This window comes from Xenopus laevis, chromosome 8L (genome assembly GCF_017654675.1).
Source record: "Xenopus laevis strain J_2021 chromosome 8L, Xenopus_laevis_v10.1, whole genome shotgun sequence".
Taxonomy (NCBI): domain Eukaryota; kingdom Metazoa; phylum Chordata; class Amphibia; order Anura; family Pipidae; genus Xenopus; species Xenopus laevis.
The window spans coordinates 50,421,059-50,447,365 of NC_054385.1; the positions used below are offsets into that span (position 1 = coordinate 50,421,059).

At 39.8% G+C, this 26,307-nt stretch overlaps 1 protein-coding gene across 1 annotated transcript in view; it reads right to left on the reverse strand.

Annotated features, from left to right (window-relative positions):
* The window catches only part of rnf128.L (ring finger protein 128 L homeolog), a 92,837-nt gene extending 67,244 nt beyond the window's left edge, over nt 1–25,593 (reverse strand). The window contains exon 1 of the mRNA XM_018229264.2: nt 25,089–25,593. Within this exon, the coding sequence (XP_018084753.1) occupies nt 25,089–25,512 (424 nt within the window). The 5' untranslated portion in view covers nt 25,513–25,593. The remainder of the gene's footprint in view (nt 1–25,088) is intronic.
* Nucleotides 25,594–26,307: the final 714 nt, after the last annotated feature.

Genomic DNA, 26,307 nt, shown 5'->3' on the forward strand with positions numbered 1-26,307 from the left:
TTAACTGCCTACCCAGTTCCAGTCAGACTGAGCTCCCCATGCACCTCCTTTATGGAAGCTGCCACTACATTCTGGAAAACTCTGTTGTAGAAGGACAGATGAGAAGAAAAAATAGTGTAGGGTAACTTTTATTTTGTACAACAGCTGTTTTCCCTCATGAGGTAAACAAATCTTTTCCTCTGAGGGATGCCACTTTAGTTCAGCCACTGAAACTGAAGACTGAGAGACCAGCAAAATAGACTAGTTGGCATTATGTAAAAAGCAAAACACATAAATCTTCAGGAAGTAAAAACTGAACTCAGAACTTTAGATTATAATGAATAATGTACCCCCTACTTTAAATTTATAAAGATATTAATAGTCACCTCGGAGTTATGTGACCTGTATAAAAGCACTCGGCCTGCGGCCTCGTGCTTTTATATGGTCACATAACTCCTCGGTAACATAATATCTTTATAAATTACAGTAGGGGGTACATTATCCACTATATAATACACAAAAGCCACGAATATCCTGTAAATTATATCCTTATAAACGGTGAGTAGTGATGTCATCAGTTATAAACGGTGAGTAGTGATGTCATTTCTGTCACATGACTCACTAAAATTTGTGTATTATAATAAATAAAGTACCCGCAGTTGTAAAATATGAGGATATTAGAAGTTACCTCGGAGTTCCATGACCTGTATAAAAACACTCGGCCTTCGGCCTTGTGTTTTATATGGTCATGAAACTCCTCGGTAACTTATAATATCCTTATATTTTACAAGAGGGGGTACTTTATTCACTATATATATATATATATATATATATATATATATATATATATATATATATAATATATATATATATATAGTATATATATTAGGGATGCACCGAATCCAGGATCTCTAAAAATGAAAAGTTTCATTCATTAATGTGTTGTACACTTTCTTGTTTTCTTTATTTAAATATCCACGGTAAGGTGGAAAATGGTAATGCTCTTTCAGGGGGGTGGGGGGGCGCTAATTGAAGCTCTTGCCTAGGGTGCCAAACTACCTTGGCCCGGCCCTGCTTCCTAGCCTCACAATTGTACTATACTGCTTGGTGGTTCTCACCAGACCCCAATAACCATAATTGTCAGCTCAAGCTAACCTGGGCGGCTCAGTAGAAAGACTAAAATATATATCGTACTGGAAAATTTCAGATTTACAGGTTAGACCTCCAATTCTGGAAACACCTCACCAAGCATGGAATGTGGCATTACGCCGTAGACTTACCTTAGGATTAATAATTATTTGGACAAAGTAATGTCATGTATAAAGGACAAAACTACATTTCCAAATATAATTAATCTGTTAGGTATACTAGATGACCTTGGCCCAGAAAATGCAAAAAGGGACCTTTGGTGATCCCTGGTGTTCTATGTGAGAAAGGCAATTCTTATGACGTTGCTTGATGGGCGCCCCCTCCATCAAATACTAGCTAGTTTTTACCCTCAAGAATCAGCCGTTGATACAACTAACCTATTTAGCCAGGGGTTGCCCCGATAAATATGATACAATCTGGGAGGATTGCCACTTCCTAAACAAAACAACAATATACTCACAGGGGGGAGATGTATGTTTTTTCTTGACTGCTTTTCTTATTAACATTATGGTTGATCACACAAGCCTAAGATGACTATGTATTACATGCTACTGATAATGGTGTGCCAATGTGCCTGATAACCCCTTCCCCACCCTCCCACTTTTCTTCTGTACTCCCTTCCAGTTCAAATGATAAATAAAAACTGTAGTAAATCAACTTTGACTATGAAAGACTGAAACTGGAAATCCTAAGATGATATCTAAATATCTGAATATTCGTAAACTTTGTGTTATGAAATGTTGGTCTATTTGAAATAAAAGAAATGACACGTACTGACAATACTGAAGTCCAAGCTTATAATAACAATATGGCAATAATAACAACTGACAAGCAGCACTAAAAAATGGTACCAAATATAAATATTTTGGTGCATAAAACACTACAATATACCTTATTATCCTAGCATGTTATTGTATTTGTGGAGTTGCAGAAAGGTCTGTAAAAAAGTGACTCCTCAAGGGTGCACACGTTTGGTGACAGTGACACACGACAAAAAAGGTCAAACCATGCAATTGCCTTTAGTTTGTTGACAGGAACAAGCTAGTCCAAAAGAACACTAATGTGTACACTGTAATGCAAAAGGCAAGCAAGCTGAATCCTCTAATTGTGGAAACACAATATAAATATAATATATGGCACGAGTAAAGTTTTTTTTGCTAGAGTAAAGCTAAAATATAATTAAAGATGATTTCTTAGGATGTCTAGTCCCTCCCCTTTAAAGCAATTTTGGTGTTTCAGCCTCTATAATCATCATCATCAATTTGGTTCTAACAGGCAAGTAACTCTCCTAGTCCTGAATTAAGCAGACTTGTTTTTCTGAATCCTACAGTACTAAACACACGATACATATTAGAATTCATGTGTTCCCAAGGGGTATTTTGGGGAACCTCTCCCTGCAGCAATAACAAGTTAAAATGTAAGCAAAAGTATATTGTATGGCTCCCAGCTAAAGGCATTTACTGAGGGACCTTAAGCAATATTTCCAGTTCTTCTTTCACTGCATTACAGTGCCACGTCAAAGTACGAAAGTACAAAGTAAGGCACTGGTCTTAGGCCTAGTTCATACAAGCTGTTGACAGTAGAATTATATTACTGCTACACAAACATATCTTGTAAGCTGCTGTTACCTGTAACCTTTATCCTCCAGTTCATCTTCAGTATTTAGCGACCGGCATGCGGGTTTGGTATGTATTACAGGGATACCCCTAGCAACTGGTTGTTGTTAGTGTACATAGCAGCAACACAGTCACAGAACCTGAAGGGTGTGATAGTGAAGCTAGAGACCATAGTAGTGCTGTATAAACATTGGGATAACTATTGGAGATACCTTTAAAATTGAGGCATAAGGGATTCCTAAGAATTTCCTTCATAGAAGCTCTAGGTTGTTTTAATCTAAATCCTACAGACAGGAAGATATGGTAGGCCACTAGGGATTGTACAGGGGACACCCAATAAGGAGGATTAAGGGAGCCTCAGCTTCCCAAAAATAAAAAAAAACAACTTATTTAATACTGGCGCAAACTATAAAGTGCAAAATCATTTTCAAATGGCAAATGGGTTGCTTAACAAGATATTTTAAATGTGTGTAAAGGGGAGATGGTTTATGCAACAGTGAGATTTCTTTTATTGGCCGTATTTTCCGTCAACTTTTATTGGATTCTACTAATAATATTTTATTTGTATCTACTGCATAGCTGTCCAACCTTTGCGGACCAATTGTTTACTATTCTACATATTCAAAAGTCAGATCATAATAAAATTAGGGATGCACTAACCCCAATCTTTCATGAAGGATTTGACTTAATTTTCATATGCAAATAAGGGTAAGGAGGGGTTAGGAAGAACAGAAAAAATTTAGCAAATTCCTTTTGTGACCAAAAGTCACACAATTTTAAGGGTGCAGATTAGGGTTCGGCCAAATCCAAATCCTGCTAAAAAAAATGCTAGGATTTGGTTGTATCCCACAATGAATCTGGCATTTGGTGCATCTCTAAATAAAATGATAACATGGAAAGAGGTCAGTCAAGCTTTTCAATAGTCTGTGGGCCAAAAATATGTCTTGGATACCAATTCAATATGATCCACCAATAATACATCACCCCTCAGAGGCTCAAGGTTATGGGTAGATCAGAAGGAGCGAAATGTGCAAAATGTGGCACAGGGGACGCAGGGTTCCTCCACTTAATATGGGAATGTCCTGGAGCAGTACTGTCCAACTTCTATGGTACAGAAGGCCAGAATTTTTCTAATCTACATGGTGGAGGGCCAGTGTTAGCCACTCCCTGTTTTTAGACCACACCCTCTTTAAACCACACCCATTTAAACCACACCCATGTTAACGCAAGACCACGTCCACATTAATAGCACACCAAAAAACCAAATGGTTGGTGCTCACTGCAGGGATCAGGGCCGGAACTAAGGGTAGGCAAAGCAGGTGGCTGTCTAGGGCGCCATCATTGAGGGGCGCACTTTTAAGGGGATTTTTTTTGTTTTTTTCAAGCGTTTATTTAATAATTTGTTTCAGTAATCATGGTCACCCAGTTGGGTGGAATCCATCTCCTTCACCTTCTCCCTCTTGCCGGCAAGTAATAGCTCCTTCTGTGCATTGCAGCGCAACATGCGTAAATTACATCACTGATGTGTTGGATGACAGAGAGAGGCAGAGAGCTGGCGGCCTGCTTGGTGTGGCTCTCGCTGCTCTCAGCCTTGCACAGTTACACTGAACTGAAGACATTCTTTCTATTACTGTAAAGTGTGAAGCTTCCTGCTGGCACAGCCAGGTACAGATTTGGGGGCCATATGTTTGCTGTTGCTGCTGGGCGCTGGCACAGGTACATAAATACTTGGGGGCAATATGATGTGATCAGATTTATTTTTGGCTGCTGCTGACACAGGTAAAGATTGGGGCAATATGATGGCTGCAGGAGGGCTGTATGATGAATGGCTGCTGAGCTTGCTTGCACAGGTATGGGCGGGGTGTATTATGGATGGCTGCTGAGCTTGCTGGTACCGGTACACGGGGCAGTAATATAAATGAAAAATGTTGTACACTCTCTTGCTCTCTTTATTTAAAAACCATCATGGTAAGGAGGGAAATGGTAATGCAGGACAGGGGGGCACTGATTGAAGCGCTTGCCTAGGGTGCCAAACTACCTTGTGCCTGCCCTGGCAAGGATGTCACTCATATGTGAAAAAAGCTAAGCCTCCTCCTCCCCTGTGTATAATACAGTACCCCAGCATATAATTAAACACCTTAGGGGCCACTAACAATAATTTTCAATTGCTAACAAACCCCCAGAAAAAATACCAAAGTATGACACACAGGGAGCATAGGGAAGGCAGAACAGAGCAGGAGACAGGAATCAGGAGCAGTCTAATATGTACTACATACAGTGACACAGTGCTGGTGCACCATTAGCATTTTGTATAAAGTGTCAACAGGTGAACAAAGTGTGAACAATACAGCGGGATCACAGGTGTGAACAATACAGGGGATTGCAGTGTGAATTTGAGGTTTAAACAATGCAGGGGCCAGTCAATCTCTGTAGTGATACCTTTTAACATTTACATATGGTAAACAGACACAGCAGGCAGACCTTGATTTGGAGGGCCATATAAGGAGGGGCCGCCAGTTGGACAGCCCCTGTCCTAGAGTAATATCATATTGGAAAGAGGTAATTCAATATAGTAATGAACATCTGTCTCTCCCTGGAGTCACTACTCCCGAAATCTGTTTGTTAGATGTAATAGATTAATTAGTGCCCTTACAAAGAACTAGAACATTAGTATATCACAAGTATAAAGTGAGATACAGTGAGATGTTTCGGGGCCTGGTGTCCCTTGAAGGGATATGACAGTCACTTCTGATATGTAAATGATTGTAAACAGTATTTTCTGTAAGTGCCAAGAACGATTGTTATATTATCATTTATTGTTAATTTTTCTTTGTTTGTTTGTCCAAAATGCAAAATAAAACCTTTACAAAAATATATATATATGTCTTGGATAGCTCTGCTTTATTGTATTGTGAAACATATTTTCTATGAAAGAGGTCAGGGATGTTAATGTTATGTTCTCTATGGAAGGGAAAGAGTAAAGAGGATAGTGCTGTTATAAGATATTCTATTTATGAGCGTAATGCATTTGGTCACATGGGTGAAACCATGAGAAGAATCCACTGTGACATGTCCAGTGGCACAGGCAGAATTGTAAATTAGTAAAAACAAACCAAGTTGTGTTTTAATTCATATCCCTTGGGCATAAGGTCACCCACAAAGCACTCAAACCTCAGCTTTAGTCAGACATTTCTGTCTTGTATATTCCCGGAGAATGCATTTGATGATTTTTGTGCAGCTATTTTAAGTTGAAAAAAGCAGAAAGGTTATCTAAACCCGTCAGTTTTGTGGCATCTGCTCAGTCTGATAAATTTGATCTGACGGTGTGCTCTAATCACCAATGATCTGCCCCACGATTTGTGTTCTACACAATGGGTATACAAACGATGAGCTAAATAACAATAAGAAACAAAGTCATTTTTAGTTCTTGCTATTTACCCTAGAGCCCATGCAGCTGCCAAGCCAGTTTACAGCTATTTGTGCCTGACACCCAAAGAAAAAGTACAGTATAACTATGGATTGTGTTTTACATGTTTCCCTCAAGTCATAATTACTGGAGCTCGGCTATGCATGCTAATCTGGAGGGATAAGTACATTTCATAGTACCAGAGCATATTTTGCATCTCTGAAAATAAGGCAGGGATTATTGTCTGCACAAATTCACACAAACCATCAATATTTTAAGATATTACTTAAAAGTATTTATTACTTTTTCCACCTTTGGCGAGTAATAGAAAAATCTTCATCATAACTGAATTATGACTATATGTATCACTGAAATCTTCAGACGCACCCCCATATTTATCCAAATTACAAGAACTGGGGTGCAATTGACTCTTTACTAAATTTGCACATCTCTGGATATGGCAACACTTGGCATATTATATTTTATATTTAATAAAGCATTAGAACAAGAACAGCTATGTTTATTGTACTAGCATTATATACTAGACTTATGGTTCATTCTTTTGAAGTTATTGTTGCCTTTAGCCCTTCAAGCCATGAATATACCGATAGAATGACTTTAAATGTACAGTGTATCAGTGTATTATTTGTAAGGACAGTTTTGTCACCATTCCTCTTAGCCCCTATGTCACGGTTGGTTTGACTTGTCCTAAAAAGTGCCTCTTTAAAGAAGAACTAAACTAAAGAAGAAGAAAAGACATTTTATACATTATATTTTGAGCTTTTATACCAGCCCAAGGCAACCACAGCCCTTTAGCAGGGAAGATCTGTGTCTCCAAAGATGCCCCAGTAGCTTCCCATCTTCTTTTCTGCTGATTCACTGCACATGCTCTGTGCTGCTGTCACTTATTGAGCTTAGGGGACTCATAGAATATAAATGTCACAATATAAGGCTGATTAGTAATTAATACAGATAATTACTACATGGCAGCTCAGAAACCAGTGCAATTAGCATCAGAATTTAATAATCAGCCCTGTAGCATCAGCTTATGCTACAGGCCAACCTCATTTTCTGCTTGATAATTTGCAATGACCCCTAAGCTTAGCTTCTCAACAGCTGCTCAGAGCATGTGAGTGTTGCAGACACTTTCCAAGATGGTGACCCCCTGTGACAAACTGAAAGTCCTGGATCATTGCTGCTATTGAAACTGAAACTTTAGGCTGGTGCAATAAGATCAGTATATAAAATATTGCATTTTTAGCCATATTTATTTTTAGGGTTTAGTTCTCCTTTAAGGCTGCCACATTCTACTTACTGGAAGGGGTTGGCTGGTTAAATATGACAATATGACTGTTTTCGAAAAAGCATGGATTTGTCACATATTTGAATGGAATTAAATTGGACTTTCTTTCCCATAGTTTTAAAATGTATATTAGGACTTATTGTTGAGTTATAACAACTGAGGTGAGCTTTCATATATAGAACTTTGGGAATGTCTAAGGGTGTTTGCACTATGGAAGTGATTGTTCCTGTCTTATGAAGATGCGCTGCTTGATACATCCATACCTAGGGGCACATTTACTATTGGTCGAATATCGAGGGTTAATTAACCCTCGATATTCGACCCTCAAAGTAAAATCCTTTGACTTCGAATATCGAAGTCGAAGGATTTGCCGCAAATGCTTCGATAGAACGATTAAATCCTTCAAATCGAATGATTCGAAAGATTTCATTCTATCAAACTAAGGATTTTCCTTTGATCGAAAAAAGCTTATGGGGAAGGTCCCCATAGGCTAAAATTGGTGCTCAGTAGGTTTTAGGTGGCGAAGTAGGTAGTCAAAGTTTTTTTCAAAGAGACTATTGAATGGTCGAATAGTCGAACGGTTTTTAGTTCGATTCAAAGTCAAAGTGGTAGTCGAAGGTCGAAGTAGCCAATTCGATGGTTGAAGTAGCCAAAAAAAAAAACTTCGAAATTCTTAGTATTTTTCATTCTAATCCTTCACTCGAGCTAAGTAAATGGGCCCCCATATGTACAAATTATTATTTTATTATAGATTATTTTGGGGAGAAGGTATGGCTTCTGCAGAATATGTCTTCTCCAAAATACAAGCGCACACCCTGGCGCTCCTGAAACTTGAATCCCTGGTGCCCAGCGAAATAGGGGATCGGCCAACCCCTCAACAGTCCAAACGAAAAGAAATTCACTGGTACTCAGGTGATACTCGCAATGCGGCATGCAACGTTTCGGGGACAACCCCTTTATCAAGCATATGGGAACAGAATGCACAGAACAATTTAAAGCCTAGGCTGGTAACGTGACCATCATGTGACTGTGTTCAAATTAACATAATTAACTAATTAACTAAACAGATTTTGTAATAATACAGTGCATAATCCGATAAACTACCAGATATTAATAATTATAAAAAATATACAAAAATACAAAAATAACAGGAAAAGAGAATGACATCTTTAACCAAATTTTCAACAAACTTTTTTAAAAAAATTTCATAAAAATTTCCAAAATTTTTTAATGTAAAAGCAGCAAATCATATTATCTCCACAGGTGAAAGTGTCCAGGTGAGAATCCAAAATAGTCCACTGGAAATATAATCCACGTAGCCAGTTAATGAGGGTCAAAAGAATCACCTCTACACCTGAACTGTATAACGCTGAGTCATCAGCTATGGTGGATAAATTTGTGGAAAGAGGTTACGATCAAACGGCATTGTTAGCTACCCAAAGAGAGGTTGAACTTATACCAATAGAATCTGTTCTATGTAAGAAATCAAAGGATAAATCTGCGAAACCCCAAAGAATCCCGTTTGTTACATCTTACGATACTAACTCTAAAATACATTGTAATATAATTCTGAAACACTGGAAAATTTTAAGTACGGATTCTAACTATGGGCGATTGTTATGGTATGGATAAAAAGAGAAGTTTATTACAGCGAGAGTGTTATTGGATCTGGCTGATGCAGTCAAGACACCCGAGTGGGTTAAATGAAGATTTAATATGGCGTGTTACCTTTGAATTGTTTATTAACTTATGCTTTTTCCTTTTAGATAAACAATTGTGCCGGATTGGTTTGAGGGACAGTTCCCCTTAAAGGGTAAGCTAGTTAACTTATCTCCTGCTGCTTGATTGAGATTGTTGCAATATTGTGCTACATTATGGTAATATCTAACTTGATACATTGTCTTCTTTTTCCTGGTTGTTTTTAATTTTTCGACTATTTATACATTTTATGAACGTTTTTTGGATTTTTTTGGATTATATTTCCAGTGGACTATTTTGGATTCTCACCTGGACACTTTCACCTGTGGAGATAATATGATTTGCTGCTTTTATATAAAAAAATTTTGGAAATTTTTATGAACTTTTTAAAAAAAAAGTTTGTTGAAAATTTGGTTAAAGATGTCATTCTCTTTTCTGATATTTTTGTATTTTTGTATATTTGTTTATAATTATTATATCTGGTAGTTTATCGGATTATGCACTGTATTATTACAAAATCTGTTTAGTTAATTAGTTAATTATGTTAATTTGAGCACAGTCACATGATGGTCACATTACCAGCCTAGGCTTTAAATTGTTCTGTGAATTCTGTTCCCATATGCTTGATAAAGGGGTTGTCCCCGAAACGTTGCATGCTGCATTGAATACATTTAAAGCAAGGGTTTCACCCTGCGAGTATCACCTGAGTGCCAGTGAATTTCTTTTCGTTCTGCAGATTATGTGTCTTCAGAGAACCTTATGCATCCTGAATGAAGTGAAATAGATATGCGGATGATAGCTTACTTTGAGGAAATGTTATATTTTTCCATCTTCACTTAAGAGGTCTCTAAGGGTGAAATGAATTTGCTTTATGTAAATATTAAAATAATTAGTGGCGGATTCATTACTAATAAGCACTGCAAATCAATTAACAGGAACAATCTCTTACACATGAGCAGATCTCATAGTCTACACAGTCATCCACAAAGGTCACTGCACTGCAAATAAATAGCCTCTATGGAGATTCAGATGAAATTAGTCACTAGAGAGTTAACAGAGCGACTCAATGAACGTAGCTACAGTATTTAATGAAAAGATATAAGGCCTTGCAGCAGCAAACTGATAAGTTACTCCTATCAAAACTACAAGGTAACAAGAGAGATAGGATCACTTTTGTGGATAAGTATGATAAGGCAAGTGATAGCATGGAAAAAATGTAAAATTCTGTCCCCTTCAAACAGACAGTAATTATGGCTTGTCATTTAATAACCTCCACCAATTTTACATATTAAAGAAGAGCAGTATCTTTTATCTGCAGCTGATTTACCTAGTGGTAGGACTTCCATACTTAAAGAAACACTTGTCTAAGCTCATAAATAAGAGTTCATGAATATACTGTACATCATTCATCTTCAGAAAGTCTTCCATAAACCACCCGGGCTAGTAAATATGTTGAGAATGTTGTGAGAGCAATCTGTCAGTTTATGGGCATATTTATAAAGGGTCAAATTTTCGAATTGAAAAAACGTTGAAATTCTAATTCAAAAAGACCAACCAAAATTAAGTCAAAGTTATTTTTGGGTTGAATAGGTTCGCTTTCGATCGAATAGGTCGAATCGTTCAAATTGAAGGAATAGCGCATTCGATCGAATTTGATTCGAACTTTTTCCACAAAAAAACTTAGATTTTTCAAAGTCCAACAATTGACTCCAAATGGGTTCTAGGAGGTCCCCCATAGGCTAAAACAGCAATTCGGCAGGTTTTAGATGGCGAATAGTCGAATTTTTAAAGAGACAGTACATGATAAATTTCGATATGGGAATTTTCAGATTTTTTTTTCAAAATCAAATCTCTAGTCAAAGTACACAAAAATAGCTCAAAATTTGAATTTTTTCAATTCGAAAATTCACGTCGACCTTTGATAAATCTGCCCCTTAATGTGAGGGTTAAAGAACACAAGAAAAATAAGTGGTATTTCACACCAGGTTCTAATGATACTCCTGTTTACAGACATTTTAATAATGCAGAACCTATTAGGGTCTGCTTATGGAAAGGAAATGTGCAGGGTGCAAAAAATGCCTTCAATCTGAAAATGTTCTGCACTTTATATATTCCCTTACTGTCCTAGAGTAATACAGATAAAAAGGAAATTGTGTTTAATTATTGGAATTATTTGCTTACAGTGGACTCTATTGGAAATTACCTTCCTGTAATTCAGAGCTTTCTGAATAACTGGTTCCCTGATAAGGAATCCCACACCTGTATTTGAAAACAGAGGAGACTTTTAGTACTAATTATTCTAATAGTTCTAGAGAGAGTGCGCCTGAGAAAAGCTTTGTCATTAGGGATGTAGCGAACGTCGGAAAAAAAGTTTGCGAACATATTCGCGAACTTGCGCAAAAATGCGAGCGGTTCGCGAACGGTTCGCGAACCCCATAGACTTCAATGGGAAGGCGAACTTTAACATCTAGAAAAGACATTTCTGGCCAGAAAAATGATTTTAAAGTTGTTTAAAGGGTGCAACGACCTGGACAGTGGCATGCCAGAGGGGGATCAAGGGCAAAAATGTATCTGAAAAATCTGCCTGTGTGTGCTTGGAAGAGATAGTGTAGGGGGAGAGCTGTTAGTGATTTCAGGGACAGATGATAGTAAGTTTGCTGGCTAGTAATCTGCTTGATACTGCTCTGTATTGGAGGGACAGAAGTCTGCAGGGATTTGAGGGACATTTTAGCTTAGGTAGCTTTGCTGGCTAGTAATCTACTGTTCTCTTTAAACAACTGCCATACGTTGACCTTGTAGGCATTGTTTGCCCAGTTTTTTTGGACGCAGCCACTGAAGCACAGTTGCCAGAAAAAATATGCCATATAAATGCTGAAAATAGTCATTTTTCGCCATACGTTGACCTTGTAGACATTGTTTGCCCAGTTTTTTTGGACGCAGCCACTGAAGCACAGTTGCCAGAAAAAATATGCCATATAAATGCTGAAAATAGTAATTTTTCGCCATACGTTGACCTTGTAGACATTGTTTGCCCAGTTTTTTTGGTTGCAGCCACTGAAGCACAGTTGCCAGAAAAAATATGCCACATAAATGCTGAAAATAGTCATTTTTTGCCATATACGTTGAGTCAACGTATGGCAAAAAATGACTATTTTCAGCATTTATATGGCATATTTTTTCTGGCCTCTGTGCTTCAGTGGCTGTGGCCAAAAAAACTGGGCAAACAATGCCTACAAGGTCAACGTCGTTGACCTTGTAGGCATTGTTTGCCCAGTTTTTTTGGCCACAGCCACTGAAGCACAGAGGCCAGAAAAAATATGCCATATAAATGCTGAAAATAGTCATTTTTTTGGTCGCAGCCACTGAAGCACAGTTGCCAGAAAAATTATACCATATAAATGCTGAAAATATAAATTTTTTTGGTTGCAGCCACTGAAGCACAGAGGCCAGAAAAATTATGCCATATAAATGCAGAAAATAGTAATTTTTTTGGTTGCAGCCACTGAAGCACAGAGGCCAGAAAAATTATGCCATATAAATGCAGAAAATATGCATTTTTTTGGTCGCAGCCACTGAAGCACAGTTGCCAGAAAAATTATGCCATATAAATGCTGAAAATAGTAATTTTTTTGGTTGCAGCCACTGAAGCACAGAGGCCAGAAAAATTATGCCATATAAATGCAGAAAATATGCATTTTTTTGGTCGCAGCCACTGAAGCACAGTTGACAGAAAAATTATGCCATATAAATGCTGAAAATATAAATTTTTTTGGTTGCAGCCACTGAAGCACAGAGGCCAGAAAAATTATGTCATATAAATGCAGAAAATAGGCATTTTTTTGGTCGCAGCCACTGAAGCACAGAGGCCAGAAAAAATTAAACCAGTAGGGTTTGCACCCTAGTTTGTAACGGTGGCGGAGGGAGGAGGAGGACGCTAAAGGACAGCTGTGTGTGGAGTCATGAGGCTTGAAGAGAAGGACAGCTGCATAGAAGTCAGAACAAGTCTTCCGGCGTGCAGTAACCCTCCGAGATCCACCCCTCATTCATTTTAATAAAGGTCAGGTAATCGACACTTTTGTGACCTAGGCGAGTTCTCTTCTCAGTTACAATCCCTCCTGCTGCACTGAAGGTCCTTTCTGAGAGCACACTTGAGGCTGGGCAAGACAAGAGGTTCATGGCAAATTGTGACAGCTCTGGCCACAGATCAAGCCTGCGCACCCAGTAGTCCAGGGGTTCATCGCTCCTCAGAGTGTCGATATCTGCAGTTAATGCCAGGTAGTCCGCTACCTGCCGGTCGAGGCGTTCTTTGAGGGTGGATCCAGAAGGGTTGTGGCGCTGCCTTGGACAGAAAAACATTTGCATGTCTGACGTTACAGACTGGCCAAAGGGCTTTGTCCTTGCAGGTGTGCTCGTGGCAGGATTACTGGCACCTCTGCCCCTGGAATGTTGATGAGTTCCTGAAGTGACATCACCCTTAAAAGCATTGTACAACATGTTTTGCAGGCTGGTTTGTAAATGCCGCATCTTTTCGGACTTGTGGTATGTTGGTAACATTTCTGACACTTTATGCTTGTACCGAGGGTCTAGTAGCGTTGCGACCCAGTACAGGTCCTTCTCCTTAAGCCTCTTGATACGGGGGTCCTTCAACAGGCATGACAGCATGAAAGACCCCATTCTCACAAGGTTGGATGCAGAGCTATCCATCTCCGCTTCCTCATTATCAAGGACTGCATCATCCACGGTCTCCTCCCCCCAGCCACGTACAAGACCAGGGGTCCCCAAAAGGTCACCACTAGCCCCCTGGGAAGCCTGCTCCTGTTGGTCCTCCTCCTCCTCCTCCTCCACAAAGCCACCTTCCTCCTCTGACTCCACTTCTGGCACCTCTCCCTGCGTTGCAGCATGTGCCTGGGTTCGTTCTGGTGATTCCGACCAGAAATCGTGCGCTTCCAGCTCCTCGTCACGCTGGTCTACAGCCTCATCTGTCACTCGTCGCACGGCACGCTCCAGGAATAAAGCGAAGGGTATTAGGTCGCTGATGGTGCCTTCGGTGCGACTGACCATATTTGTCACCTCTTCAAAAGGTCGCATGAGCCTGCAGGCATCGCGCATAAGCACCCAGTAACGGGGGAAAAAAATCCCCAGCTGTGCAGATCCAGTCCTACCACCCAGTTCAAAAAGGTACTCGTTGACGGCCCTTTGTTGTTGCAGCAGACGTTCCAACATAAGGAGCGTTGAATTCCAGCGAGTCTGGCTGTCAGAAATCAAACGCCTGACTGGCATGTTGTAGCGCTGCTGAATGTCAGCAAGGCGTGCCATGGCTGTGTAGGAACGTCTGAAATGGGCCGACACCTTTCTGGACTGGGTGAGAACGTCCTGGAATCCTGGGTACTTGGAGACAAAACGTTGGACTATTAAATTTAACACATGTGCCATGCAGGGCACATGTGTTAAATTGCCTAGTCTCAACGCTGCCAACAGATTGCTTCCATTGTCACACACCACTTTTCCGATCTGCAGTTGGTGTGGGGTCAGCCACCGATCGGCCTGTGACTGCAGAGATGACAGGAGTACAGATCCGGTATGGTTTTTGCTTTCCAGGCACGTCATCCCCAAGACAGCGTGACAACGGCGTACCTGGCACGTCGAATAGCCTAGGGGAGCTGGGGGTGCACAGGTGTGGAGGAGGAGAAGGAGGACCCAGCAGCAGAGTAAGAAGAAGAAGAAGACGAGGTAGAGAGCGATGGAGGAGTAGAGGTGGTGGCAGAACCGCGTGCAATCCGTGGCGGTGACACCAACTCCACTGTTGTTGTTGAGCTACCCATTCCCTGCTTCCCAGCCATTACCAAGTTCACCCAGTGGGCAGTGTAGGTGACATACCTGCCCTGACCATGCTTGGAGGACCATGCGTCAGTAGTCATATGGACCTTTGGCCCAACACTAAGTGACAGAGATGCGGTAACTTGGCTCTGCACATGTTGGTACAGGTGTGGTATTCCCTTTTTAGAAAAAAAATTGCGGCTGGGTACCTTCCACTGCGGTGTCCCAATTGCTACAAATTTGCGGAAGGCCTCAGAGTCCACCAGCTGGTATGGTAAAAGCTGGCGGGCTAAGAGTGCAGACAAGCCAGCTGTCAGACGCCGGGCAAGGGGGTGACAGTCAGACATTGGCTTCTTACGCTCAAACATGGCCTTCACAGAAACTTGGCTGGTGGCAGATGACTGGGAATGGGAACAGGTGGTCAAGGTGGAAGGCGGAGTGGAGGGTGGTTCAGACGGGTCAAGGAGAGCAGAGGTAGAGCAGTAAGATGCTGGACCAGAAGGAGTGTGGCTTTTAGTTTGCCTGTTGCCTTTGAGGTGTTGCTCCCAAAGTGCTTTGTGCTTGCCGCTCATGTGCCTTCGCATAGAAGTTGTACCTATGTGGCTGTTGGGCTTACCAAGGCTCAGTTTCTGACTGCACTCATTGCAAATTACAATGCTTTTGTCAGAGGCACACACATTAAAAAAATCCCACACTGCTGACTTTTTGGAAGTGTGCGATCTGGCGGTAACAGTAGAAGTTGGCGGAGTTGGCGGTATTGGCGGCAATGGCGGGTGCGTTGGCCGGCTGAACACAGGTGCCGATACATGTTGTTGCCCTACTGATCCCTGCGGGCTGTCCTCCCTGCTTCTTCTAAGTCTTATTCTCCTACTGCCTCTCTGACTCTCCGTCTCTCCATCTGAACTACCCTCCTCTTGCTCTCTTCTACTAGGCACCCACAAAACATCAATCTCCTCATCATCATTCTCCTCAGATGCATCAATTTCTTCTGACACATCACAGAAGGAAGCAGCAGCGGGGACCTCCTCCTCATCACTCATTATGTCCATCTCTATCGTGTTCTCTGCCAGAATTAAATCTGGTGTAAGGTCCTCATCTCCTTCATCTTCTTCTGGCAATAATGGTTGCGCATTACTCAGTTCAAGAAACTCATGGGAAAATAACTCCTCTGACCCCAGTGAAGAAGGGGCACCGGTGGTGGAGGAAGTGTTACGTGGGGTGGCCATAGCAGTGGAGGATGAGGAGGATGTTGTGGTAAAGTTAGAAACGGTAGAGGATGGGGTGTGCTGTGTAAGCCAGTCAACTACCTCTTCAGCATTTTGGGAGTTCAGGGTCATTGGCTTTTTAAAACTGGGCAATTTGCTAGGGCCACAGGATTGCATAGCAGCACGGCCCCTAGCACGGCCTCTGCGTGGCGGCCTGCCTTTGCCTGGCATTATTTTTAAAAAAACAACAACAACAACAAAAACTCAGTTGGTTTTTCTGGAAACGATAATACACACAGCTAGATGGCGGGTTGAAGAAAACACTGTGCAAATAATGCCTACAAAGTCAACGTATACACTACTACAGCGGTGGATACGGATTACGTAAAATATATGAATGCTGCTTGAAAAAAAGTAACTCAAGTGGTTTTTCTAGAGACGATAATATTATCAATATTTAGACAAAATGTGAACAAGGTCACACAGCTCGATGGCGGGTTGAAGAAAACAGTGTGCAAATAATGCCTACAAGGTCAACGTATACACTACTACAGCGGTGGATACGGATTACGTAAAATATATGAATGCTGCTTGAAAAAAAGTAACTCAAGTGGTTTTTCTAGAGACGATAATATTATCAATATTTAGACAAAATGTGAACAAGCTCACACAGCTCGATGGCGGGTTGAAGAAAACACTGTGCAAATAATGCCTACAAGGTCAACGTATACACTACTACAGCGGTGGATACGGATTACGTAAAATATATGAATGCTGCTTGAAAAAAGTGACTCCGGTGTTTTTTCTGGAGACGGTAATATTATGGATATTTAGACAGAATGGGAACAAGGTCACACAGCTCGATGGCGGGTTGAAGAAAACAGTGTGCAAATAATGCCTACAAGGCCAACGTATACACTACTACAGCGGTGGATACGGATTACGTAAAATATATGAATGCTGCTTGAAAAAAAGTAACTCAAGTGGTTTTTCTAGAGACGATAATATTATCAATATTTAGACAAAATGTGAACAAGCTCACACAGCTCGATGGCGGGTTGAAGAAAACAGTGTGCAAATAATGCCTACAAGGCCAACGTATACACTACTACAGCGGTGGATACGGATTACGTAAAATATATGAATGCTGCTTGAAAAAAAGTAACTCAAGTGGTTTTTCTAGAGACGATAATATTATCAATATTTAGACAAAATGTGAACAAGCTCACACAGCTCGATGGCGGGTTGAAGAAAACAGTGTGCAAATAATGCCTACAAGGTCAACGTATACACTACTACAGCGGTGGATACGGATTACGTAAAATATATGAATGCTGCTTGAAAAAAAGTAACTCAAGTGGTTTTTCTAGAGACGATAATATTATCAATATTTAGACAAAATGTGAACAAGCTCACACAGCTCGATGGCGGGTTGAAGAAAACAGTGTGCAAATAATGCCTACAAGGTCAACGTATACACTACTACAGCGGTGGATACGGATTACGTAAAATATATGAATGCTGCTTGAAAAAAAGTAACTCAAGTGGTTTTTCTAGAGACGATAATATTATCAATATTTAGACAAAATGTGAACAAGCTCACACAGCTCGATGGCGGGTTGAAGAAAACACTGTGCAAATAATGCCTACAAGGTCAACGTATACACTACTACAGCGGTGGATACGGATTACGTAAAATATATGAATGCTGCTTGAAAAAAAGTAACTCAAGTGGTTTTTCTAGAGACGATAATATTATCAATATTTAGACAAAATGTGAACAAGCTCACACAGCTCGATGGCGGGTTGAAGAAAACACTGTGCAAATAATGCCTACAAGGTCAACGTATACACTACTACAGCGGTGGATACGGATTACGTAAAATATATGAATGCTGCTTGAAAAAAAGTAACTCAAGTGGTTTTTCTAGAGACGATAATATTATCAATATTTAGACAAAATGTGAACAAGCTCACACAGCTCGATGGCGGGTTGAAGAAAACAGTGTGCAAATAATGCCTACAAGGTCAACGTATACACTACTACAGCGGTGGATACGGATTACGTAAAATATATGAATGCTGCTTGAAAAAAAGTAACTCAAGTGGTTTTTCTAGAGACGATAATATTATCAATATTTAGACAAAATGTGAACAAGCTCACACAGCTCGATGGCGGGTTGAAGAAAACAGTGTGCAAATAATGCCTACAAGGTCAACGTATACACTACTACAGCGGTGGATACGGATTACGTAAAATATATGAATGCTGCTTGAAAAAAAGTAACTCAAGTGGTTTTTCTAGAGACGATAATATTATCAATATTTAGACAAAATGTGAACAAGCTCACACAGCTCGATGGCGGGTTGAAGAAAACACTGTGCAAATAATGCCTACAAGGTCAACGTATACACTACTACAGCGGTGGATACGGATTACGTAAAATATATGAATGCTGCTTGAAAAAAGTAACTCAAGTGGTTTTTCTAGAGACGATAATATTATCAATATTTAGACAAAATGTGAACAAGGTCACACAGCTCGATGGCGGGTTGAAGAAAACAGTGTGCAAATAATGCCTACAAGGCCAACGTATACACTACTACAGCGGTGGATACGGATTACGTAAAATATATTATGGCTGCTTGAAAAAAGTGACTCCGGTGTTTTTTCTGGAGACGGTAATATTATGGATATTTAGACAGAATGTGAACAAGGTCACACAGCTCGATGGCGGGTTGAAGAAAACAGTGTGCAAATAATGCCTACAAGGCCAACGTATACACTACTACAGCGGTGGATACGGATTACGTAAAATATATGAATGCTGCTTGAAAAAAGTGACTCCGGTGTTTTTTCTGGAGACGGTAATATTATGGATATTTAGACAGAATGGGAACAAGGTCACACAGCTCGATGGCGGGTTGAAGAAAACAGTGTGCAAATAATGCCTACAAGGCCAACGTATACACTACTACAGCGGTGGATACGGATTACGTAAAATATATTATGGCTGCTTGAAAAAAGTGACTCCGGTGTTTTTTCTGGAGACGGTAATATTATGGATATTTAGACAGAATGTGAACAAGGTCACACAGCTCGATGGCGGGTTGAAGAAAACAGTGTGCAAATAATGCCTACAGGGCAAATAATGCCTAAAAGGTCAACTTATACACTACTACAGCGGTAGTAAAATAAAAAAAAGTAAAATAAAAAAAATGAATATTAAAAAAAAAAAATTAAAGTTGGTGCTGCTGAACTACTAGGAGCAGCAGATTAGCACACCAGTCCCACTCCCCAACACTGCTAGACTAATAGCACTGGGCTCTTATAGTAGTAGTAGTAGTAGTAGTAGTAAAACAACAAAAAAATAAATAAAAGCAGTCCTTACAAGGACTACTGTTATTGCAGCAGTCAGCAGATGAGATCAGAAGCAGGACAGCTGCCCACTGCAGCTACATACAGAGCACTGCAGTAGAAGGTAGATTACTAGCCAGCAAAGCTACCTAAGCTTAAATGTCCCTCAAACCCCTGCAGACTTCTGTCCCTCCAATAACAGAGCAGTATCAAAACGATTACTAGCCAGCAAACTTTCAACTGTCCCTGAAATCACTAACAGGCAGCAGCTCTCTCCCTACACTATCTCTTCAGCACACACAGGCAGAGTGAAAAAACGCTGCAGGGCTTCGGTTTTTATAGGGAAGGGGAGTGGTCCAGGGGAGAGCTTCCTGATTGGCTGCCATGTACCTGCTGGTCTGGGGTGAGAGGGCAAAAAAAAGCGCCAACAATGGCGAACCCAAAATGGCGAACGTCGCGCGACGTTCGCGAACTTCCGGCGAGCGCGAACACCCGATGTTCGCGCGAACAAGTTCGCCGGCGAACAGTTCGCGACATCTCTATTTGTCATCCCTTGCCGGTTGAGAGAGATGGACTTAACACTACTCTTTTATATGTATTAATAATAATATATACTTCTAATATATATTTGACTCATCAACTAAGGTGAGGGAATCATATATTTTTTGGTGGATACAGTCACCACACAGGATCCTACTAAGGTTATGATCCATCTAAGTATATGATTACAAGTTAGTAAATCAAATATGCTGCACTATTTTTTTTTCTTAGTCCTTTTTTCCTTTCTCTCTTTTTTCTTCTTCAGGCTTTAAGCACTGGATTATTCTTCAATTGCATTCTTCGATTATTTTGCATTTGATTGCATTTAAGGTACAGTAGACCATACAGAGACCACAGACCTAATGTCAACAACATTAAACTGATTTGAATGCTACTTAGCTAAAATGTCTTGGAATAAACACATTGCATGCCAATCCACTGATTAATAATGCGTTTTTCTATTGTGCTAATGGAATGGTCCATCAGGAATATTGAACTCTAGTTTTATCTAACAATGCATCCTGTTCAAAGCTGAGCTGTGCCTCTTTACCCTTCTAAAAATCCTTTTCTAAAGGCTGAAGTAGGTTTCAGCATCCTACAGGTCCAAATCAGCTCAGTAATCATCTACACTGCTATAAATGTGTCCATGCGCCTAGTGGTAGATGTGAGAATAGCACCCAAGCAGAAGAAAAGGAGGTTAATCTCTGTCATACTTTTAGGGTTTACCTGTAGAACTAATGCACTTCACCTTGACACATAATGCATTTTTATTTGGACAGGAGATCTACTTACAACAAATGGGCTGTGCCATGGGTTGATGTTTTGTGCCACAACATGCAAATCTATTTATGACCAGATTAGAGAAGGAATTTTTGTCATCCTGTACCATTAAGACAATGGTTTACCTCCGCTACATTGTTAATCTGGACTGCAAGTGAAGAGGACCTCCTTTCCTTCTACAATAGCTACAACACTACCATAAAGCTCAAATTAAGTCAATCAAAAACAAAAATGTATTTCCTGGACACCACTATTGAAATTAAAGGTAGGAAACTTGTGACCTCTGTTTAGAAAAAAAAACAACAGACAAACCTCAGAAACAACAGCTTCCACCCCAAACATATAAGGAGCTCAATCATATACAGCCAGGCAATACACTCGTATTTGCACAGACTCTATCAACAGTAATGAACCCCCAGGGGTGGTGGCAAACGGGGAGATTAGTCGTCTAGCGACAAATTTTCTCTACTGTGGGCAACTAATCTCCCCAAATGCCTTCCCGCCGGCAAGAATATGAATCACCGACGGGATGGCATACGAATCTCTTCGGATTTCCGAAACCACCTGAAGTTGTCTCACAAGGAAGATCCAGGGGGAGTATTCGCCGGCAGTAGAGATGATTTGTCGCTGGACGACTAATCTCCCCATGTGCCACCACCTAAGAGAACATAAAAGTGACTTCATCAAAGAGGGATACAACCCCAGATCCAACATCAATTGTGGGAAAACGGATCTCCCAGTAGCAGCGCACTTCTGCAGCAACAACCACAGTATTGATGATCTTCACTGTCACTGTACTAATGGGCAACTTCAAAACACAACAGGAGTGAAAAGAATGGGAATATAAATTCACTGCTAGGTGTTGATCAATATCTGTATGGAAAGAATTGATACCATTTCTTACTCAGTGCTAGTGTGTATAAATGTTATGATCTTTTAGTTTCTATGTATACCATGTCTGAAGCAGGGTCCCTGAAAGCTAACATTTTTTGAATCTACTCAGTTAGCCAATAAAAGGTAACACCTTCACCTACTCTATATGTTCTGGTTTTGATCTATGGATAACACGGTACAACACTCTTTTAGGGAGATGAGATTAGAATTGAATAATTGAGGCAGTAACTGCCTGAACGGACTGAGATGGCTGCACACACTCCATTATTATTTGGTTTGAAAAATAGATAGTGGTTAATTTGCAACGCACACTGTGTTATAAAATATTAAAAACTACACCCTAAAAAGGTCATGAAAGGGCAGCTAATTTCTGTAAATAACCTGTGAGGGACAGCTTGCTATAACTTTCATATAATGTCTGACCAGCAATCACATCCCAATTTCATGTTTTTTTGGGTTTTCCAAACAAGTCTCCCAGACATTCACCACAATAGCATAGTGCTTGCATTTCTGTGCTTTCCCTTTGAATTTGGGGTGAAGTGATTTTGTCACATGGAGCAATCATTTGTTTTGGCTAACGTGCTGGTGTGAAAGAGGCCCTGCTGCTTGAGCTTGATTCTATCCATCTTCAACCCTAATACAATTCCTCATTTGAAAAAAAAGTTCTATTTAGATGATAGACAAAGGTCGTTTGACAACGGTCTGTTTAGAAACTGAAAATATTGATCCTTCAAATAAACATCTATGAATAATGATTTGCTGCTTTTGTAATGAGCATTTGCACACTACTCTATGCTTTTTACAGTTAAATGATTGCTCCCTTTTTATTTGATATGTCACAATTTTTGCTGGCGCACAATAAAACTACAGTGACTACTGAGTACCATATACTATTTATTAGGGATGCACCGAATCCAGGATTCGGTTCGGGATTCGGCCAGGATTCGGCCTTTTTCAGCAGGATTCGGCCGAATCCTTCTGCCCAGCCGAACCGAATCCAAATCCTAATTTGCATATGCAAATTAGGGCTGGGGAGGGAAATTGCGTGACTTTTCATCACAAAACAAGGAAGTACATTTTGTTCCCCTACCCCCCCCGAATTTGCATATGCAAATTAGGGTTCGGATTTGGTTCGGTATTTGGCCAAATCTTTCTCAAAGGATTCGGCTCACCCCTGTCCCACCTCACACCCAACTTTCTCCGCTCCACACCACACCTATGTAAATGTCTCACTGGAGAACAGTGGCTCTTATATTACCTATATAATACAAAAGCTGTGAATATCTTGTAAATTATATCCTTATAAACGGTGAGTAGTGATGTCATCAGTTATAAACGGTGAGTAGTGATGTAATTTCTGTCACATGACTCACTAAAATTTGTGTATTATAATTAATAAAGTACCCCCAGTTGTAAAATATGAGGATATTATAAGTTACCTCGGAGTTCCATGACCTGTATAAAAACACTCGGCCTTCGGGCTCGTGTTTTTATATGGCCATGAAACTCCTCGGTAACTTATAATATCCTTATATTTTACAAGAGGGGGTACTTTATTCACTATATAAACCTCATAGGCCTGCACTGTACAAAGAAAGATTTTCACTCATTATGCCCACATGGTACAAAAACTGATCCAGCCGATGGCACATTTAATTATTTGATTGTATTTATAACAGTAGGATTATTTGACAACTCTATCACAAGCCTAATGTTTTCCTTGTACAGCTGCATATTAATCAGGGCCAGACACCATCCAATAGGAGATTGTTTTCTGTTTTTGCCATCCCAATTGTCTAGGCAACATGGATTCAATCATATGTGCATGGCTTACAATTAATCATTAATTATGTCAGATTCAGCAGATACTTCTGGGCAAATGTCCAGTCGCGGTTCGAGTACTAATATAATATAGTCAGCTTTGCATAGCTGCTGTTCACAGAGAGTTGCACTGAACATAGGAGAACTTAATAAGTATTACAGCTGTTCTCTCTCTATTTGGTGATGGAAAAATCAACACTGATGATCATTAAGTGACCTTTTGTTGACAGAAAGTGGTCAGTGCTTTACCTGGTTCTAGCTGATGTTCTTTAAATAAGTAAGGCTACCATTGAAAAAGTGTTGCCATACCTAGGGAACATTGCCTAGTTCCACTGTGCTAAATGGGCCCAGGGAATATAGGGAGACTAGTGGGGGACAGATTGGCGGTTTCAGTATATGTTTAGAAAGAATTTAATATTCCTAAACTTTATGGAGGGGGCCTAATATAATTTTGCTGTAGATCCAGTCCTGGTTCTAGTTATGCCAATTTTAAGGGTATAATAATGGAACAGCAGAGGGAGTATGGTCTCCCAGGAAAATAATATTGTTCTCTAGGACCACAACATAGTCCTTAACCTGCTTAGACCAATGACAGATATTTTTTTTTCTACTTCGAATAAACTAATAATTAAAAAAAATATAATGTTTGCTTATTTATTAAAAAATCCCAGTAGAAAAAAACTCAACTGAATACAATTGTGGAAAACGGCAATACCTCAAATTTGTGAGTATATCGGCTCAAAAAACGTTTTCAAGCTCCAAAAAAAATCGATGATCTTGAAAAAAAAATGGCTTGAATTTTGCCTAGGAAAACTCCTGCTGGCTTTTACTTGAACTCGCAAGCTTTTAGATGTCAAAGTTGAAATTTCGAGTTTTTTTCTGTGCTTAATAAATACCTAACAATTGAGTTTTTAAAAAGATTTGAATTTACGAGTATTCTTGCAAAAAAAAAAAATGAATTGTGGCAAAAATTCTAATTCGGATTTTGATAAATCAGCCCCTTAATGTCATTGCTCAGAGAGGGTTCAAAGTGACATCAGTGAAGTCACCCAGGGTCTGAACAAGAAGTAAATGGACAATTATTTCCCTCTATGGCCAGTTTGAAAAGTTTGTCCTTTCAGTATTTTGGCTAATTCTGGATAATGCTAAATGCAGAATATTTTTATAACCTGTGCATAAAACAATGTAAATTATTTTCTTTGTGTAGAAAATACTAGATTATAACAGCACATCCTTTTCAAATGGAATTAAAGGTTCATTTAATAAGCACTTGTCAGCGCACAGTGTGCAGTGAGTTAATTTCCATTTACTAAACTGTCTGCCATAAACAAAGGCCTTGACAATTTCAGGTCAACGAGCTGTCTCTCGGTGCTGCAAGAACTTGTAGAAGGCAGACTGTAGAAAAACAATAGCAAGACATCTCCCATTATTTAGGGTATCATTACTGCATGCACAAAGCAGTAATGGCTTTTCCAAAGCAGACAGATAAATAGCAACTTTAAAATAGTTAATAAGCACTTACCATAATGCACCATGGGAATGGTCTGATTTCCATAGATGGAAGGAGCGTTGTATATCACCACAGCACTTGCACCATGTCTGGCAGCCTGAATGATTTTGTCTGAAAAAGTACAGTTTCCTCTCTCTATTAGTGCAATCCAAGGAGTAGAAGTGACAGCAAACTGGGTATTTAAGTCACAGGCTTGGAGATTTGGAGAAAGCGGAATTCCCACCGCCCCCTCGGCACTCTTCAGGGGCGAGTTGAGTCCATACAGGCCACACTCACAGTACTTGGATATTGTGCTGTTCAGCTGTATACTGAAATAGGATAGGTTCAGATAAGCATTTGCCTCATAGGTATTTGTAGATCTCACATCTATTAAAAGACTCAGTCTCAGTAGCCAAGGAAAGTAAGCGCATAGCTCCCTTCTCATTGCTGTTTTCATTAAAAAACGACACAGAGGCACAATAAATCCCACAGACTGCGGAAACCGACTAACGTCCCGTGTAATCCTCCTGTGCTGCTTCGCGTTTCAGCTCTAGAAAGGTAACTGACACCAGTACGAGCAACATAAACCTTGTAGGCGTCAGCTCCATTTCACCTGCCTTATCAAATAAACCCTTGACCAGTATAACAAGTACAGAGTATTTTCAAAGTAAACAGCAGTTCCGCAAGTGTGCATGAATTTGCCTTCAAAGGGAACATGATATATTGCAGCTTTAATTTACATATTATACAATATATACTGTAGATAAATATACCTACCAACTTAAAGGGATTTACAGTTTTATATTGCTCAAATGCTTGTCTAAATAGGAGTTGTACTGCTTTCATATAATAGCAGAGCAGCACAGTTCTGTGTTTAAATGAAAGGTAGTCAGCACATTGCTGTTTACATACAGTATATATATATATATATATATATATATATATATATATATATATATATATATATATATATACACACATACACACACAGTATATATACAACCAAATATAGTAGCGCTCTCCTGGGATTTTATTTAAAACAATAAAGTTTTTATTCCAAAATGGCACAGAATCAACGTTTCGGCTCACATATAGAGCCTTTATCAAGACTGTGAGCCAAAACGTTGATTCTGTGCCATGTTGGAATAAAGACTTTATCGTTTTAAATAAAATCCCAGGAGTGCGCTACTATATTTGGTTGTACATACATGATCCCAGAAGCACCACCCGGGTATTGAGAGAGATTCCTGTA